The following is an 18333-nucleotide window of genomic DNA, read 5'->3' as shown; positions in this document are numbered from 1 at the left end:
GCCTTGCCACAATTCTGTTTCTGAGCTCTTCAGGCAGTTCCTTTTGACCTCATGATTCTCATTTGCTCTGACATGCACTGTGAGCGGTAATGTCTTATATAGACAGGTGTGTGGCTTTCCTAATCAAGTCCAATCAGTATAATCAAACACAGCTGGACTCAAATGAAGGTGTAGAACCATCTCAAGGATGATCAGAAGAAATGGACAGCACCTGAGTTAAATATATGAGTGTCTCAGCAAAGGGTCTGAATACTTAGGACCATGTGATATTTCAGTTTTTACCTAACCCTTCTTTAATAAATCTGCAAAAATGTCAACAATTCTGTGTTTTTCTGTCAATATGGGGTGCTGTGTGTACATTAATGAGGAAAAAAAATTAACTTAAATGATTTTAGCAAATGGCTGCAATATAACAAAGAGTGAAAAATGTCATGTATATAATTTTTTTTACATTACTACATTTAGTATTTTATTAGTGCTGTCAAATCGATTAATCACATCCAAAATAAATGTTTGTGTTTACATAATATATGTGTATGGACTGTGTATATTTATATGTATATATAAATACACACGCATGTATATATGTAAGAAATATATATATATATATATATAAATATAAATTAAGGATGTGCAAATTATAGTCAACATAAAAGCATAAAGCAAGAGCCTGGTCATCTGGTGGTGGGACATTTCCTCTGGGTGCAGCTGCTTTCTTCAGCGGGCAGGGGAACAGATGAGGGGCATCAGAACTTTAAACAGACCCCACTGATCTGCTCAATAAAACGTGGCTCTGGAAACTGCAAGACCCCAAAGCCATGTCAAAGAAAAGCGAGGAGATTTTGATATACTGGTAATAATAGGGTCTGAAATCTTTTGTTGCCAAGAGTGAGTCAGCGCTACACAAATATTTAGCTTGATTCGGCTTGTGTTCGCATGCATATTCTGCTTCTATATGACAGATTCAGCCACCGTGAGGGTTTGGCTCTGAGAGGAGAAACACAAAAATACCACACTGAATCTGAGCGTGTAAAATAAATGCAGACCGTTGGCTCGCCTGATTTAAGAGCTCTCAGATTCGACAGGCTAAAGGTTAAAACAATGAATGTTAAGAGCTGCTTTACTCCTTTTTGCAGCTACGGGGTGAAAGGTTAAATCCACTGCAACGTGTCAGAGTTTGCTACGTGAACTCTGAGAGATAATTCTCCCAGCCAGCTTCCAAACTCCAGGCGCCCTCTGAGCAAAAGCAATTATATCTGCAGTCAGTGTGCCAGTAAAGCGCAGGCCGCTTCCCGGTGATATTTGCTGGGCTCCGTTCAGGGGAATTCTGCTCCGGTACACTCAGTGTTTTGCTTGTGGTAACGGCATGACAAGGTGTAAGCCGGGGAGGAACGCTGTTTATCCCACCAGTGAAAGCAACTGGCTTTGTAAGCGCAGTTATTTACTTAACTCTGTGCAATTCTCATATCACATTGCAGCGGTCATCCGTTTCAGAAGGCTGAAAAAGCCGAGGAAGCATTTGAAGTAGGTGGTGTTCCCGTTTGGGCCGTCTCTGATGATGCTATTTATACTTAATTACAGATTGCTTTAAAACCCTTTTCCAGATGCAAATGTCTCAAGCCGAACATGTGCACAAGAATGTGTCATGATAGATACCTTAAACTCTTATCAGCGCATACACTTGAACCCAAATGACCTTTGATCATTATTACTGGCATTAATACATGCAGCCATAAGCTATTACGATCAACTATACACTTGATATTGAAATTAAGAGTGTGAAATCTAAATACATGCACTTTGTTTAAAAAAGGTCACTTTAATGGTCTTATTGTGCCCTTTATTTCTTTAAAAGAACATACAAAATGTTATTCTAGAGAAAAAATTGTTTTCATAAATTAAGCGAAATAAAAATCAAATAAAACTTCTCCATCTCCTAAACAACTTTTTTGCTGGCATAACCAAGGCCATGCAGCAGGGAATATTAAAATTAGAAAGTAATATTAAAGGGTGCTTTAATAGTCTTATTGTGCAAATTTTTTCCCTTTAAAATAACACACACTACATTCAAAAATATGTATTGTCTTGCGTGTTGTTCCAAACCCATAAGACCTACGTTCATCTTCGGAACACAATTTAAGATATTTTTGATGAAATCTGAGGGCTCTCTGACCCTCCCATAGACAGCAAGGTAACTACCACGTTCAAGGTCCAGAAAAGTGCCAAGATGATCGACAAAGTAGTCCGTGTGAAATCAAAAATAATGTTGTGAACAAAAAAACTTGTCGTGAACACGCATTCACAAGTGACGCAGTAAAGACAAAAATGTGGAATAAAGTCATTAATTTAGTTTTCTTTGCGCAAAAAAAGTATTCTCGTAGCTTCGTAACTTTACAGTTGAACCTCTTGTGACACACGGACTACTTTGTCAATCATCTTGGCACTTTTCTGGACCTTAATCGTGGTAGTTACCTTGCTGTCTATGGGAGGGTCAGAGAGCCCTCAGATTTCATCAAAAATATCTTAAATTGTGTTCCGAAGATGAACGAAGGTCTTACGGGTTTGAAACAACACGAGGGTGAGTAATTAATGACAGAATTTTCATTTTTGAGTGAACTAACCCTTTAACCAAGGCCATGCAGCAGGAAAAAGTAATATTAGAGAGTAATATTAAAGGTCACTTTAATGGTCTTTACATACACTACATTATTCTAAAAAAATATAAAAATTGTAAATTCAAAATAAAATAATTTCTGAAAAAAATAATAAAAATCTCTCTGACATTGTGTAACTACAGGTATTTTCATTGACTCACGAGGTTGACGAGCTGGGTGTGCACTATGTCCTCCACCAGAGCGGCGGTCTCGTGCAGTGGTCTGCGAGCATCACCAAGAGCAAACCTGAGAGACAAATACACAAGCAAAACAAGCACTTAGTATATTTAAGCTCCTGACCAACATGTTTCACAATCACCATGTCGAACCCACAACCCTTATTTCAGTTGAGATAAATAATCTAAAATGGATTCTCTATTAATGCCATAACTGTGAGCAAATGTTCATAAAATGGCAATTAACACACAGTTAAGCCCTCAGTTGGGTAATAAAAAGGCATCAGCCATTCATAGCAATAGCTGACATTCATTATAGATGGCTTGAGTTTCCAATGCTAGAGCTATTTACAAAATCTGAGGGCCTTTATTCACAGTTTTTCCCACACTGCATCTGCCAAAGCTTCCCACATCGCAGTGTGCTTAATATCGACACAGCGGTTTCATCCAATAGTAGCACAAACTACCGGACGGCCACAGACTCTCGGTTTTAAAAGAGGAGAAGATGGGAACTTCCATGAGAAGCTCAACACTTTCGACGGAAGAGGCTTCATCAAGCAACACGTCTGGCTATAAACTGCATTTCACAAAGAACCATGACAAATGATTTACACTTACTTCACTAGGGAAAACAATAAGCCATTTTCTTCATGAAGTGATAAGTGACAAGTTATGTCTAACTTAGTTTTCATTTTTGAGAAGAGTTTCTATCATTGGCTTTTATATGTTTGGCTTATTGATTCCTCTCTTCAAACTACACAAAGTTCCTTACTATCCATTAAGTATAAGTATTTTTAACCCTGGCAAAAATTTTAAAAAAGAAAGAAAGAAAAGAAAATACTACAACTAGTGCCTAATTGCATTTTTATTTACTTCATATGGTTCAAAGACACATAAAGCACTTATGGAATCACCTAGTGCTCAAACTCCGGCTCCGTGCATCTGGTTATTGAAGTCTCAACTGTGACCGTCTTCAATTAACTTTTATTGTGTTCCTGTTTTTTTCTACTTCTTTCACTTCAATCCATTTGAATCCAAACACCTCCCAGAGGAAAAACCATAATTTACTCCAGTGTTGTCATTTATTCCACTTGCTTAGTTACAAAGCATTTCAGCTCAGATAAAAAACAAATACAATTATTAAAATGAAATTTGAATTCCAAATTTATTTAAAGTGAAAATTAAATAAAATGAAATAGTTTAATGTATCCCACTTGTTTGGCATTTCAGCTCATACCAGGAGTAGCAAGATAACACAGAGCCTTTAAAATAAAAATAAATATATATTTTTTTTATAAATAAAAATATATTCCACTTGTTTTGCATCTCTGCTCAGACTAGGACACTAGTATGACAACACAAAGCTTTAATAATAAAATAAAAAATAGATAAATAAAAATAAAGTAAAATAAAAAAATCAAACAAAACAGAAAGTGTAGATGCTTCAGACTGAACTGCAATCAGTAGAGGACCATTTTTGCCATCCCAATGTCTTCTTTTCAATATGGGTATTTAACGAATACATTTGACACACTGATACACTTAATACGTTTCTAGCAATGCCATTAGTGGACATGAAAATGTATTTTGACATCACAAAGTATATTTATCATGCATCTCTCTGGAATATTCAATTCTGATCATTATTCCGATGTATTACAAATTTGTAAAAATAAAAATAGTCCTGTTCAGATTGATACGAGAATCATGTTGGGGTCCTGAGCATCCTGCCGGTTTACTTCACAACAATGAACCTGTACATTACTTATTAGACAATTTGGCTTATTTCCTAGCTTTTACAGTTTGATATAGTTTATATAAATGCTAATATTACTCAATATCTCCAAAATAAGGTCCACAATCATGCTGCTGGATTTGAATGAATCCTCCCTCTTCATTTGACTTTGACCAGCTAAAGCGACCTCGGCATCACGATTAGAATTGCATCCCTTCTCTTTCTAGCATCTAAGTGGGCAGCGGGCAGACAGCATCATCTGTTTGCAAAAATAAGCTGAATGTTTGTATAGAGATGTTGGGTTGTGAGCGCGCCTGCGGTGGTGCTCTTTCCATCTCGCCAGCTGCCCGTATTTGCTTAGAAACAGAGAGCAATGTGACTGATGTAAACACATTGATTTGACAGTCCTGATTCCAGAAAACAATCAGTGTTTAAATACAGTGCAGAGATCAGAGATGCTTACAGTAAACATCTCGTCCACAGGGACCCGGGGCCAGACGACCAACACCATACAGTACAGCAACAGAGACAGAGCGACTAGCTAGAAGCAGTTTAAAGAAAAAATAATATTTAAAATGAACATGAACCAGTTTACATTTTCATTACACAATCCTGGTCTTAATTTAAACGATAACTCATATGCACGTTATTCTACAGGAAAAAAGTCTTCATAATCTTTCATCAAAGCGCATTAAGTCGCTCCTCCTCCTTCCTTTTTGCTTGAGGTCAACTAGGACACAAGCTACTGATTAAATGTTTTTTTTAGACATTTCTTTAGGCTATATTTAAATCTATTCATTTAGTAAAATTAATGCTGCTGTTGAAGGTAATAGAGTAATGGCTAACTAGATTTTATATTTGATATGTATTATTTTATTTATATTTTAGTAAATAAAATAATAATGAAATAACAATAAAATAATAAAAATATAAAATGATCAACACACACACACACATATTAAAATATATTTATATATTTTATTTTTAAAGTAATATTTTATTTCTTATTTAAAAAACAAACTATATAAAACTTTTATAATAATATTTGTATTATTTTGAATAAAATAATTAAATTAAAATTGTTTTATTATTTTCATACATACATACATACATACAGTATATATATATAAAATACACGCACACACAAAAAAACAATGTTATTATAAATTTATGTAATATTATATTATTTTCTTCAGTGGTCTGGACCTCTACAAATCACTAAACCTTGTATAAAAATATAAATAAATGACAGTGATGCTTGTAACTTAAAACAACAGAACTATTTGGTTTTACTCACTTCATGGTGGCATCAGGTTTACATGTAATGATTCTAAATTTGAAACATCACAAAATCCACAAAGTTATTGTTACATGGTTAACCAACGCAATTATGATTGTGAATTGATTCAGCAGACGGCTGGTGAAATCTAATTAGGGTTGTAACCAAAGTACAACGTGTTTTATATGAAAACATTTTGTGCTTTCTTTTGTTGCATGTACTCGGCCCTCGGGCCGCACACACCGACTTCACTAACGTGGGCAGGGTTTAAGGATAATATTTTCATTTCACAACGCTAGCGAATCATCTTGGCACTTTTCTGGACCTTAATCGTGGTAGTTACCTTGCTGTCTATGGGAGGGTCAGAGAGCCCTCAGATTTCATCAAAAATATTTTAAATTGTGTTCCGAAGATGAACGAAGGTCTTACGGGTTTGAAACAACACGAGGGTGAGTAATTAATGACAGAATTTTCATTTTTGAGTGAACTAACCCTTTAACCAAGGCCATGCAGCAGGAAAAAGTAATATTAGAGAGTAATATTAAAGGTCACTTTAATGGTCTTTACATACACTACATTATTCTAAAAAAATATAAAAATTGTAAATTCAAAATAAAATAATTTCTGAAAAAAATAATAAAAATCTCTCTGACATTGTGTAACTACAGGTATTTTCATTGACTCACGAGGTTGACGAGCTGGGTGTGCACTATGTCCTCCACCAGAGCGGCGGTCTCGTGCAGTGGTCTGCGAGCATCACCAAGAGCAAACCTGAGAGACAAATACACAAGCAAAACAAGCACTTAGTATATTTAAGCTCCTGACCAACATGTTTCACAATCACCATGTCGAACCCACAACCCTTATTTCAGTTGAGATAAATAATCTAAAATGGATTCTCTATTAATGCCATAACTGTGAGCAAATGTTCATAAAATGGCAATTAACACACAGTTAAGCCCTCAGTTGGGTAATAAAAAGGCATCAGCCATTCATAGCAATAGCTGACATTCATTATAGATGGCTTGAGTTTCCAATGCTAGAGCTATTTACAAAATCTGAGGGCCTTTATTCACAGTTTTTCCCACACTGCATCTGCCAAAGCTTCCCACATCGCAGTGTGCTTAATATCGACACAGCGGTTTCATCCAATAGTAGCACAAACTACCGGACGGCCACAGACTCTCGGTTTTAAAAGAGGAGAAGATGGGAACTTCCATGAGAAGCTCAACACTTTCGACGGAAGAGGCTTCATCAAGCAACACGTCTGGCTATAAACTGCATTTCACAAAGAACCATGACAAATGATTTACACTTACTTCACTAGGGAAAACAATAAGCCATTTTCTTCATGAAGTGATAAGTGACAAGTTATGTCTAACTTAGTTTTCATTTTTGAGAAGAGTTTCTATCATTGGCTTTTATATGTTTGGCTTATTGATTCCTCTCTTCAAACTACACAAAGTTCCTTACTATCCATTAAGTATAAGTATTTTTAACCCTGGCAAAAATTTTAAAAAAGAAAGAAAGAAAAGAAAATACTACAACTAGTGCCTAATTGCATTTTTATTTACTTCATATGGTTCAAAGACACATAAAGCACTTATGGAATCACCTAGTGCTCAAACTCCGGCTCCGTGCATCTGGTTATTGAAGTCTCAACTGTGACCGTCTTCAATTAACTTTTATTGTGTTCCTGTTTTTTTCTACTTCTTTCACTTCAATCCATTTGAATCCAAACACCTCCCAGAGGAAAAACCATAATTTACTCCAGTGTTGTCATTTATTCCACTTGCTTAGTTACAAAGCATTTCAGCTCAGATAAAAAACAAATACAATTATTAAAATGAAATTTGAATTCCAAATTTATTTAAAGTGAAAATTAAATAAAATGAAATAGTTTAATGTATCCCACTTGTTTGGCATTTCAGCTCATACCAGGAGTAGCAAGATAACACAGAGCCTTTAAAATAAAAATAAATATATATTTTTTTTATAAATAAAAATATATTCCACTTGTTTTGCATCTCTGCTCAGACTAGGACACTAGTATGACAACACAAAGCTTTAATAATAAAATAAAAAATAGATAAATAAAAATAAAGTAAAATAAAAAAATCAAACAAAACAGAAAGTGTAGATGCTTCAGACTGAACTGCAATCAGTAGAGGACCATTTTTGCCATCCCAATGTCTTCTTTTCAATATGGGTATTTAACGAATACATTTGACACACTGATACACTTAATACGTTTCTAGCAATGCCATTAGTGGACATGAAAATGTATTTTGACATCACAAAGTATATTTATCATGCATCTCTCTGGAATATTCAATTCTGATCATTATTCCGATGTATTACAAATTTGTAAAAATAAAAATAGTCCTGTTCAGATTGATACGAGAATCATGTTGGGGTCCTGAGCATCCTGCCGGTTTACTTCACAACAATGAACCTGTACATTACTTATTAGACAATTTGGCTTATTTCCTAGCTTTTACAGTTTGATATATTTTATAGAAGTGCTAATATTACTCAATATCTCCAAAATAAGGTCCACAATCATGCTGCTGGATTTGAATGAATCCTCCCTCTTCATTTGACTTTGACCAGCTAAAGCGACCTCGGCATCACGATTAGAATTGCATCCCTTCTCTTTCTAGCATCTAAGTGGGCAGCGGGCAGACAGCATCATCTGTTTGCAAAAATAAGCTGAATGTTTGTATAGAGATGTTGGGTTGTGAGCGCGCCTGCGGTGGTGCTCTTTCCATCTCGCCAGCTGCCCGTATTTGCTTAGAAACAGAGAGAGCAATGTGACTGATGTAAACACATTGATTTGACAGTCCTGATTCCAGAAAACAATCAGTGTTTAAATACAGTGCAGAGATCAGAGATGCTTACAGTAAACATCTCGTCCACAGGGACCCGGGGCCAGACGACCAACACCATACAGTACAGCAACAGAGACAGAGCGACTAGCTAGAAGCAGTTTAAAGAAAAAATAATATTTAAAATGAACATGAACCAGTTTACATTTTCATTACACAATCCTGGTCTTAATTTAAACGATAACTCATATGCACGTTATTCTACAGGAAAAAAGTCTTCATAATCTTTCATCAAAGCGCATTAAGTCGCTCCTCCTCCTTCCTTTTTGCTTGAGGTCAACTAGGACACAAGCTAATGATTAAATGTTTTTTTAGACATTTCTTTAGGCTATATTTAAATCTATTCATTTAGTAAAATTAATGCTGCTGTTGAAGGTAATAGAGTAATGGCTAACTAGATTTTATATTTGATATGTATTATTTTATTTATATTTTAGTAAATAAAATAATAATGAAATAACAATAAAATAATAAAAATATAAAATGATCAACACACACACACACATATTAAAATATATTTATATATTTTATTTTTAAAGTAATATTTTATTTCTTATTTAAAAAACAAACTATATAAAACTTTTATAATAATATTTGTATTATTTTGAATAAAATAATTAAATTAAAATTGTTTTATTATTTTCATACATACATACATACAGTATATATATATATAAAATACACGCACACACAAAAAAACAATGTTATTATAAATTTATGTAATATTATATTATTTTCTTCAGTGGTCTGGACCTCTACAAATCACTAAACCTTGTATAAAAATATAAATAAATGACAGTGATGCTTGTAACTTAAAACAACAGAACTATTTGGTTTTACTCACTTCATGGTGGCATCAGGTTTACATGTAATGATTCTAAATTTGAAACATCACAAAATCCACAAAGTTATTGTTACATGGTTAACCGACACAATTATGATTGTGAATTGATTCAGCAGACGGCTGGTGAAATCTAATTAGGGTTGTAACCAAAGTACGATGTGTTTTATATGAAAACATTTTGTGCTTTCTTTTGTTGCATGTACTCGGCCCTCGGGCCGCACACACCGACTTCACTAACGTGGGCAGGGTTTAAGGATAATATTTTCATTTCACAACGCTAGCGTATGTCTTGCTTAGGTAGATAAAAAGAGCGGCTTTATCCCCGTTCAATCAGCAACTACTGTTATCCGAACCAAAGCACTGAATCAAGTCAATGAGGCAGTTTTAAGCCCAAGATAAACTGCAGAACAGCAAATGCTGTTTATATTTCAGACGCTCTTGTGGGCCGAAGAGACAAGCATAAGATCCACACAGGGAGAGGAAGGGAGAAACTGAGGATGGAGGAAGTTTCTAGACTGTATCGTGCCGTCCTTAAACACCGTCACGCAGTCTGAGCGCCTCACCTGGGATCTGACATCACAACACTGAGAGAAAACATCCTCGTATCCTGGAAACAACTACAGAACCAAAAATAATAAACCTTTATAGACGTCCAGACCATTGACTCAAGCTAACCAAAGTCTTATGCCTCAGAAAAAATTAACTTAATAAATAAAATAATACCTCTTAATAAATAAATATGTCATTATTAAAATATAATTCTAAAATTCTAATTATTATATAATTAAAAAAACATTAAAATAACCAAAGTCTTATTCTTCAGAACACTTAAAAAAATAAGTACACATTTAATAAACAATATAATAATTTAATAAATAAAATAACACTTATTAATAATTACAACAAATAAAATAATAGTGGTACAATTAAAAATGTAATGATGAAAATAATAATAATATAATTATTATATAATTAAAAATATAAAAACCATAATAATAATAATACTATTATTATTATTATTATTATTATTATTTTAATTGGTCATCAGGAGTAAATTAATTAGTTCAACTTATTTAAATAATATATTATTGTTGCATTGCACAATTACTTTAATTAGTCTTTTTGCAATGTGACAAATTCTTGTGTAATGCAAAATATAATTTCATGTTTTTTTAATTAATAAGAACTGTTTTTATAATTGTATGATGATTATTATTAAACCATTTACAGTCAAAACATGTGTAAATTAATTACTTCAATTCATTTAAATAATATATTATTCTTGCAATATAGTAATGAGAATTTGGAGGAGAAAATGTGGTAAAAAAAGGCTTATTTTGTTGATGCTAAATATAATTACTTGTTTTGTTTAAATAAATAAAATAATAAAATACAAATTATTAATAATAATGATAATAATTAATTAATTACTTAAATTTATTTAAATAACACACTGTTTTCCTATTACAGTAATGAGAATTTGGTGGAAAATGTGTCACACTGCAAACAATCTTAATGGTCTGAAAAACAGGCGTAATTTTGTTAATGCTAAAAATAATTTCTTGTTTTGTTTTTTTTTCTCCTCCCAAGGGTAACAAGTGACCTAGACATGTACGGAGACTCACTCATAACAAAGCTGTATAAATTCATCTAGATTTTGACTACCAACAAATCAAAGCCCTGACAGTTTGAGCAGGATCTGTGATTTTCATCAACGACTTCAGCACTGGGTGGCTTTCGCGTGAGATCACAGCACAAGGAAAGCATCTAAATATTGTGGGTCACTTTAAAGACACCGAATGAGAAAAAAAGCCAGTGTTTAGCTACAGTATAAACCGGAAAATGTGAATATTTCCTGTGTATCTAATTTCGGCCTTAGAAACCTTTTAGTCCTTCTCCGGACCGTTCCTTAACACTTTATCCAGGATTTTTCCACTTTGAGCTGTATTTAGAGCGTGTGTGTGTGTGTGTGTGTGTGGAGTTTTCCAGGCTCTGAGGCGTTTATAGTGATAGGGTGGGGTTGAGCTGGACCTGGGCTATTTTCAGACAGCGGGGCGACGGAGAAACAGACGTGAAGTTTGATACGAGGGACAGACATTAGTGAGTATTCTGAGCTCTGAAGTACTGCAATGAGAAAGTCCAGATTACAAAACACGCCAAATCTGTAAGAAACGTAAAGGGTCACACGGTTATCGGTATCGGCCAAAATTTTCATATCGGTGCATCCCTATTTAAAATCAACAGGAAGACAAAATCAGTGATCCTGATCTTATTGTAAATGATTCATCAGTGCACGTTATTCCACTTTTCAATTCTATTGGATTCAAGTTTAGTCTTGCCTTCCTTTTTTCCATAATGAACATACAGTTTAACTCAGAAAACCATCCAATTACAGAAATAAAATGGGCTAAAATATTAATTTACTCAAAACATGCAAAGTCATTTTGGATATGTAAGCAAGTATGTGCAACAGGATATGATGTCATGCTCTTGGGCTTCTGTTTTTGTTTAAATAAACAACAAATAACTAAAATAATATACTTAACTTTCCTGTAACAATGCAAATCATGCAGGCCCATGCTATAAGTATGTGTGACATACTATTGGTCAAACATCTTTTTGGTGGCACAAAGTTCACTAAAATCACTAAACTGAAACTTTGGTACACAGAGAAAGACAAAACATCTACTGTATGCATATGCTTAGATCTGCAAGCATGAATGAAGCACAAAGTCTAGTGTGACCAATAGATGTGAACTTTCCTGTCTTGTCTAAAGTGAACATTAAACCTTGCTGACTGCTTCTTTATGAGCGCGCGCACACACGCACACACTCTGTGCTCAGTTTCCACCCGTCAAAGACACAAAAGCTCTGAATGCGTGTTTAAAAATCTGTAAAGTTACTGGCAGACACTGTCTGCTAAAATAAACAGTTGTGGCAGCTCCAGCAGTAAGTGAAAGCTCAGTTTGTTATTTTGTTCAATGCATTGGCAAGCGTTATCGAGACCTTCAACACTTATTACCCACCGCTTATTTGACTTCATCCAACCAAACACAGCCATTTCATGTATGATTGAGGAGCACGTTTCTGAAATATTCACAGTGGACATGCTTCAACACAGGTCAAACAGACAAAAATGGGATTAATTATTCTCTCAGACGCTAATTTAGATTATTTATGAGCTATCAAACAAGCTTAATAAAATAGAATAAAACAGAATACACCGGGGGTCAAAAGTTCATTAAGATGCTTTTGAAGAATCATTACGATTTTTTAATGTTTTTGAATGAAGACTCTTCTGTTCACCAAGGCTGTATTTGTTTGATCAGGAAAAACAGTAATATTGAGAAATACTGTATAATTGCGATTTAAAATAACTGCTTTCCATTTGAATATATTTTAAAATGTAATTTATTCCTGTGATGCAAAGCAAAATTTTCAACTGTTACAGATACAGATTCAATAATTAATAAAGATTTATAATTAATTACAGAATAATTACAGATTCAAATGGTCTATTACTCTTATGAGTACAATCAAAAATGACCGAGCATTTTAAGTTCTTTTCGCTCTAATCAGGAATCAGTCGCCACCGTCGACCCCAGAGGGTTAATTTTACAATATATTCATACAGACGCTAATTTAGATTATTTATGAGCTATCAAACAAGCTTAATAAAATAGAATAAAACAGAATACACCGGGGGTCAAAAGTTCATTAAGATGCTTTTGAAGAATCATTACGATTTTTTAATGTTTTTGAATGAAGACTCTTCTGTTCACCAAGGCTGTATTTGTTTGATCAGGAAAAACAGTAATATTGAGAAATACTGTATAATTGCGATTTAAAATAACTGCTTTCCATTTGAATATATTTTAAAATGTAATTTATTCCTGTGATGCAAAGCAAAATTTTCAACTGTTTTCAGCACTGCTTATTTATACAGATACAGATTCAATAATTAATAAAGATTTATAATTAATTACAGAATAATTACAGATTCAAATGGTCTATTACTCTTATGAGTACAATCAAAAATGACCGAGCATTTTAAGTTCTTTTCGCTCTAATCAGGAATCAGTCGCCACCGTCGACCCCAGAGGGTTAATTTTACAATATATTCATACAGAAAACAGTTATTTTAAATTGTAATAATATTTCACAATATCACTATTTTTACTGTACTTTTGATCAAATAAATACAGCCTTTGTGAGCAGAAGACTTTTCAAAAACTTAAAAAATCTTACATCTTTATTATTCCAAAACAGATGTTTTGTTAGAAAAACTGAAATAATAATAATTATAATATGACCATTTCTTTGAAGCACATTTACGAAAGAGTCACAAAGTTTAAGCACAAAAATGAATCGGTTTCTTTTAAATAATTTTTAAATCAAATAAGTTTAATAATGTAGAAGCTGATGAAAAAATAAAATGTGCAAAGACATTTGGTCAGACAATACAAAAAAAATGAAATGTCCTTTTGTACACTGGATATTGATATAATTTAGTATATTTTGTATTGTTTGATTCAATTCTGCAGACTCAAATTGATTAAGTGTGATTCAACATGCTCTAGAAAATACTTATAGAGACACAAAACAGCGCAAATGGTACAATCTGTGACTCCTGCATTGAGGTCTGAGCGAACAAGAACACAGATCACCCATTCTAATAAACCCAAGGCCAAAAGAAACTGGCGGGACACTTTCATTTGAGGTAAAAGTTGCTGAAAAGCACCTGGGTCTGAGTGCGGGACAACACGTGAACCCCGCTGCACCCGGCCCAAAGCCCCGGAGACTTCCCAAATCACAAACACATGCCACCCGCAAATCACAGCCTCTGCTGCCAGCGCCTAATGAAGAGAAGTGAGCGATTATTGACGTGCGCCGTTCCCCTCGCTCCTCATCACATCCAAACCTCACATGTCTGTGGAGAGATAAAGGAGCAGCAGTCTGAGCAGCTGAAACGGGTTTGTGCTAAAACTCTAGAGAAATGCTCAGCGTAACGGGCTAATTTCTGAATAACTAAAAACTATTAACTATAAATACATTCATTACAATTTTTTATAATTAAATAAATAAATTCATTAAAAATGAATGAATGAATAAAAAATTTTATAAATAAATACATGAATAAAAAGAAAAATGAGTAAATCAATTAATACATATACTAAAAATTAATGATTGAATGAATGAACTGATAAATCAATAATAAATGAATAAACAGAAAAAATGAATGAATGAATGAAAAAAAAAATAATGAATAAATGAATGAATTAAAAAAAATGAATAAAAAGAAAAAAATAATGAATGAAAAATACAAATAAATAAGTGAATAAATTAAGAAATATACAAAAAATTAATCAATGAATGAACAGATAAATAAATAAACAAATTAATAAAAAGAAAAAATAAATGAATAAATGTATTAATAAAATGAATGAATGAAACGGAAAAAAAACAATGAATTAATGAATTAATGAAATAAAAAACTGAATGAATTAATAAATTAATACATTAAAAATGAATAAATGAATAAAAATAAAAAATAAGTGAATAAGCGAATAAATATACTAAAAATGAATTAATGATTGAATGAATAAATGACAAATAACTAATAAATAAATGAATTAAAAAAAATGAATGAATGAACAAACATATTAACATAATGAATGACCGCATGAAAAGAAAAATAAATTAATAAATAAACTCAAGAATGAATGAATGAATGAAATGGAAAGAATGAATGAATCAAACACTGAATTCAATCAAATACATTCAAAGTGAGAGTGATCAGCGTGTCAACCTTTTTTACATTATAATTTCATTCCCAGATAAGAACCACGGTATGTTACGGCAACGCCAAGGTCATGGGTTCGGTTTCAGTGAATGCATAAACTGATGAAATGTATACAAGTCACTGTGGATAAAAGAATACATAAATGTAAGCTTGATTTGATTACATCATTTGCAGGGCATCATGTGATGAGTAGTTCATTCCCTCTTAAAACACTTTCAGTACACAATCTTTTACTTTTGTTTTTCCCCCCTTCATTTTCCAAGTTTAACACGTTTATTTTACAGATAGCAAAACTTTACATATGATCATGAGTTTCCATTGGATGGAAGTATTTTTGGCTCCTAAAACGTGATGTGTTTGTTTTCCGACATGTCAAAAAGCTAACCTTCATTGTGTGCAATGCCAATTAAACAAACAGGATGATATCTAGCATTGGAGCATGTCAGAGCGCTGGATCTGATGTGTTTGCTTACATTCTGGTGCAGTGATGTCAACACGGCACTGTAAACCAACATTTGCAATATAATTCAGATGCACTGCTGACTGAACTACTGTAAATAGCGAGCGGAGACACTGACACATCACTCACACTAACTCAATGACAGGAGTGTCTGGAGATCAGACCAATAACTCAACAGCAGACAGACAGACAGAAGAGATCATGACGTTTGCCGACGGCCCACATGCAGAAGACAAAAGAACAAGAGAGTTTAACTAGCAACTACAAGAGAATAACAATAAGGCCCTAAAATCAGCTGAGGAAAGTACAAAGCTCTAAACAAGGTTATTTGCGTAAATGAAAACTAAAACTAAGACGAAAACGACTGGTCAAAAAACATTTTCGTATTTAAACTGAAATAAAATAAAAACATCAAAATAAATGAAAAACTAAAACGAAACTAAACTAACAACAGTTATTGCAAAACTAACTGAAATAGTAAGTATATTCTGAAATATGTTCTGAATGCTCTGGACTGAGTTTTCATTAAGTCTATCTCTATATTTTGGTGCATTGAGCTTTTCTTCTACTCTGACGAGTCCCTCAGCCCCTGCCACTGAAAAACAGCCACACAGCATGAGGCTGCTACAAGCACACTTTACTTTTGGGATGGTACTCTGCAGGTGATGAGCAGTGCCTGGTTTCCTTCAAACGTGATGCTTGGAATTGAGGTTCATCAGACCAGAGAATCTTGTTTCTCTTAGTCTGAGGGTCCTTTAGGTGCTTTTTTTGCAAATTCCAAGTGGGTTTTCATGTGTCTTAACTGAAGAGAGGATTGAGTTTGGCCACTCCGACATAAAGCCCAGATCGGTGGAGTGTTGCAGTGGTGTTTGTCCTTCTGTAGGTTTCTCCTATCTCCACATATGATCATGGCGCTCAACTAGAGTGACCATCAGGTTCTTGGTCACCAGTATAACTAAGCCCCTTTTCCATCAGTTGCTCAGTTTGGCCAGGAGGCCAGCTCTAGGAAGAGTCCTGGTTGTTCCAAGCGTCTTCCATAATGGATAATGGAGGCTACATGCGTCTGTGAACCTTCAATGCAGCAGAATTTTTTTCTGAACTCGTCCCCAGATGTGTGGCTTGACACAAACCTGTTTCTGAGCTCTACAGACAGTTCTTTTGACCTCAAGGCTTGGTTTTTGCTCTGATATGCATTCTCAGCTGTTAGACCTTTTATTAAGACGTGTGTGCCTTTCCAAATCATACCCATTCAATTGAATTTGCCAGAGTTTAACTTCACTCGAAGTGTAGTAACATCTACAAGCAATATAAATGTTCCTGAGCTAAATTTCAACTGTCCCAGATAAGGGTATGAATACTTATGCAATGGAGTTTTTTTTTTTTATAAATTTGCAAAAATGTTAAAAACCTGTTTTTTGATTCACCATTATGAAAAAGGTAATTTAAAGCAGTTTAACATAAGGCTGCAACATAACAAAAAGTAACTAATTGAATTAATCACAACATTTTGAAAAACTGAAATAATATTTTCTAACAAAACATACTCTTATAATATTTATTTTATGAAAAAATATTTTTTACAGTGTAGATCACTGACTGAAAGGATTCTGATCTCTATCATTGTTTTTATTTTATTATTTTTGTGTCAATTTGTGGACATTCAGATCTATAAAGAGTTCACAAATTCTCACAATTTTGCATTCCATTATTGTATAAGTGTTTTTTTAGTCTTTTTATGTTAGAATCAAATGTCCATGCATTAGCAAATTGAATAATTAGTTTTTGAAGAAAAGCAATGCTATAAATATTAATAATGGATTAAAAATAGTTAGGCAAATTAAAACTAAAGAAAACCGTATGCAACTTAATCTTCGAAATGACAGACAACGAACAAAAAAGTTCATCTGCAAGAGCTGCGTCACAGCGCATATCAAAAGCTCCCTTATCGGTTCTGTTTTCAGTACTGGAGAATAAAAGATACATTCTTAGATGTTTTTGTTAGTACGTGAACGTTATCTTACACATTTTATCTCCCCAACAGATTAATTTGAAATAAGTTTATGATGCATGTTCGCTATTCCCAATTCAGAAGAGCGCACACACAGCCTGTGTCTGTGAATGCTTCTCATACTCGCTCCTCTCTGCCCCACGCGGCGCAAATCCCGCGTCATGGACGAGTCGTTCACACTTGCCGCACTCATGCAGCCTGTCTCGTAATGCTTGTTTATACTCGCACCCGGCTCCGCACCGCAAGTCTCCACGAGCGCATCTGGCAGTATGGATGAGGCTTGACGCACGTGTGCAACCTGTGTTGACTCGCGCCTGGCTCCACGTTTAAAACGAATGTAAATTCAGTCTAACTGCTTGCTAATTTCACTTGGATGAAATGAAACATTCAGCACATTTTCCACTTGTTCTTAAAATCCCAAATACTTAAAATGAATAAATCAGCCTATGTAACATATGTAATACTTTAATAATTGACTTAAGAAAT

General features: G+C 33.9%; 1 protein-coding gene across 1 annotated transcript in view; it reads right to left on the bottom strand.

Annotated features, from left to right (window-relative positions):
- Positions 1 to 18333, bottom strand: part of supt3h (SPT3 homolog, SAGA and STAGA complex component) — a 123921-nt gene that overhangs the window by 68286 nt on the left and 37302 nt on the right. Inside the window, exon 3 of the mRNA XM_016284034.1 lies at positions 6531 to 6615. Within this exon, the coding sequence (XP_016139520.1) occupies positions 6531 to 6615 (85 nt within the window). The remainder of the gene's footprint in view (positions 1 to 6530; positions 6616 to 18333) is intronic.

Source organism: Sinocyclocheilus grahami, unplaced genomic scaffold (genome assembly GCF_001515645.1).
Source record: "Sinocyclocheilus grahami isolate Dianchi unplaced genomic scaffold, SAMN03320097.WGS_v1.1 scaffold179.1, whole genome shotgun sequence".
Taxonomy (NCBI): domain Eukaryota; kingdom Metazoa; phylum Chordata; class Actinopteri; order Cypriniformes; family Cyprinidae; genus Sinocyclocheilus; species Sinocyclocheilus grahami.
The sequence above is the reverse complement of the archived record's forward strand: the minus strand, read 5'-3'. Positions and strand labels throughout refer to the sequence as shown.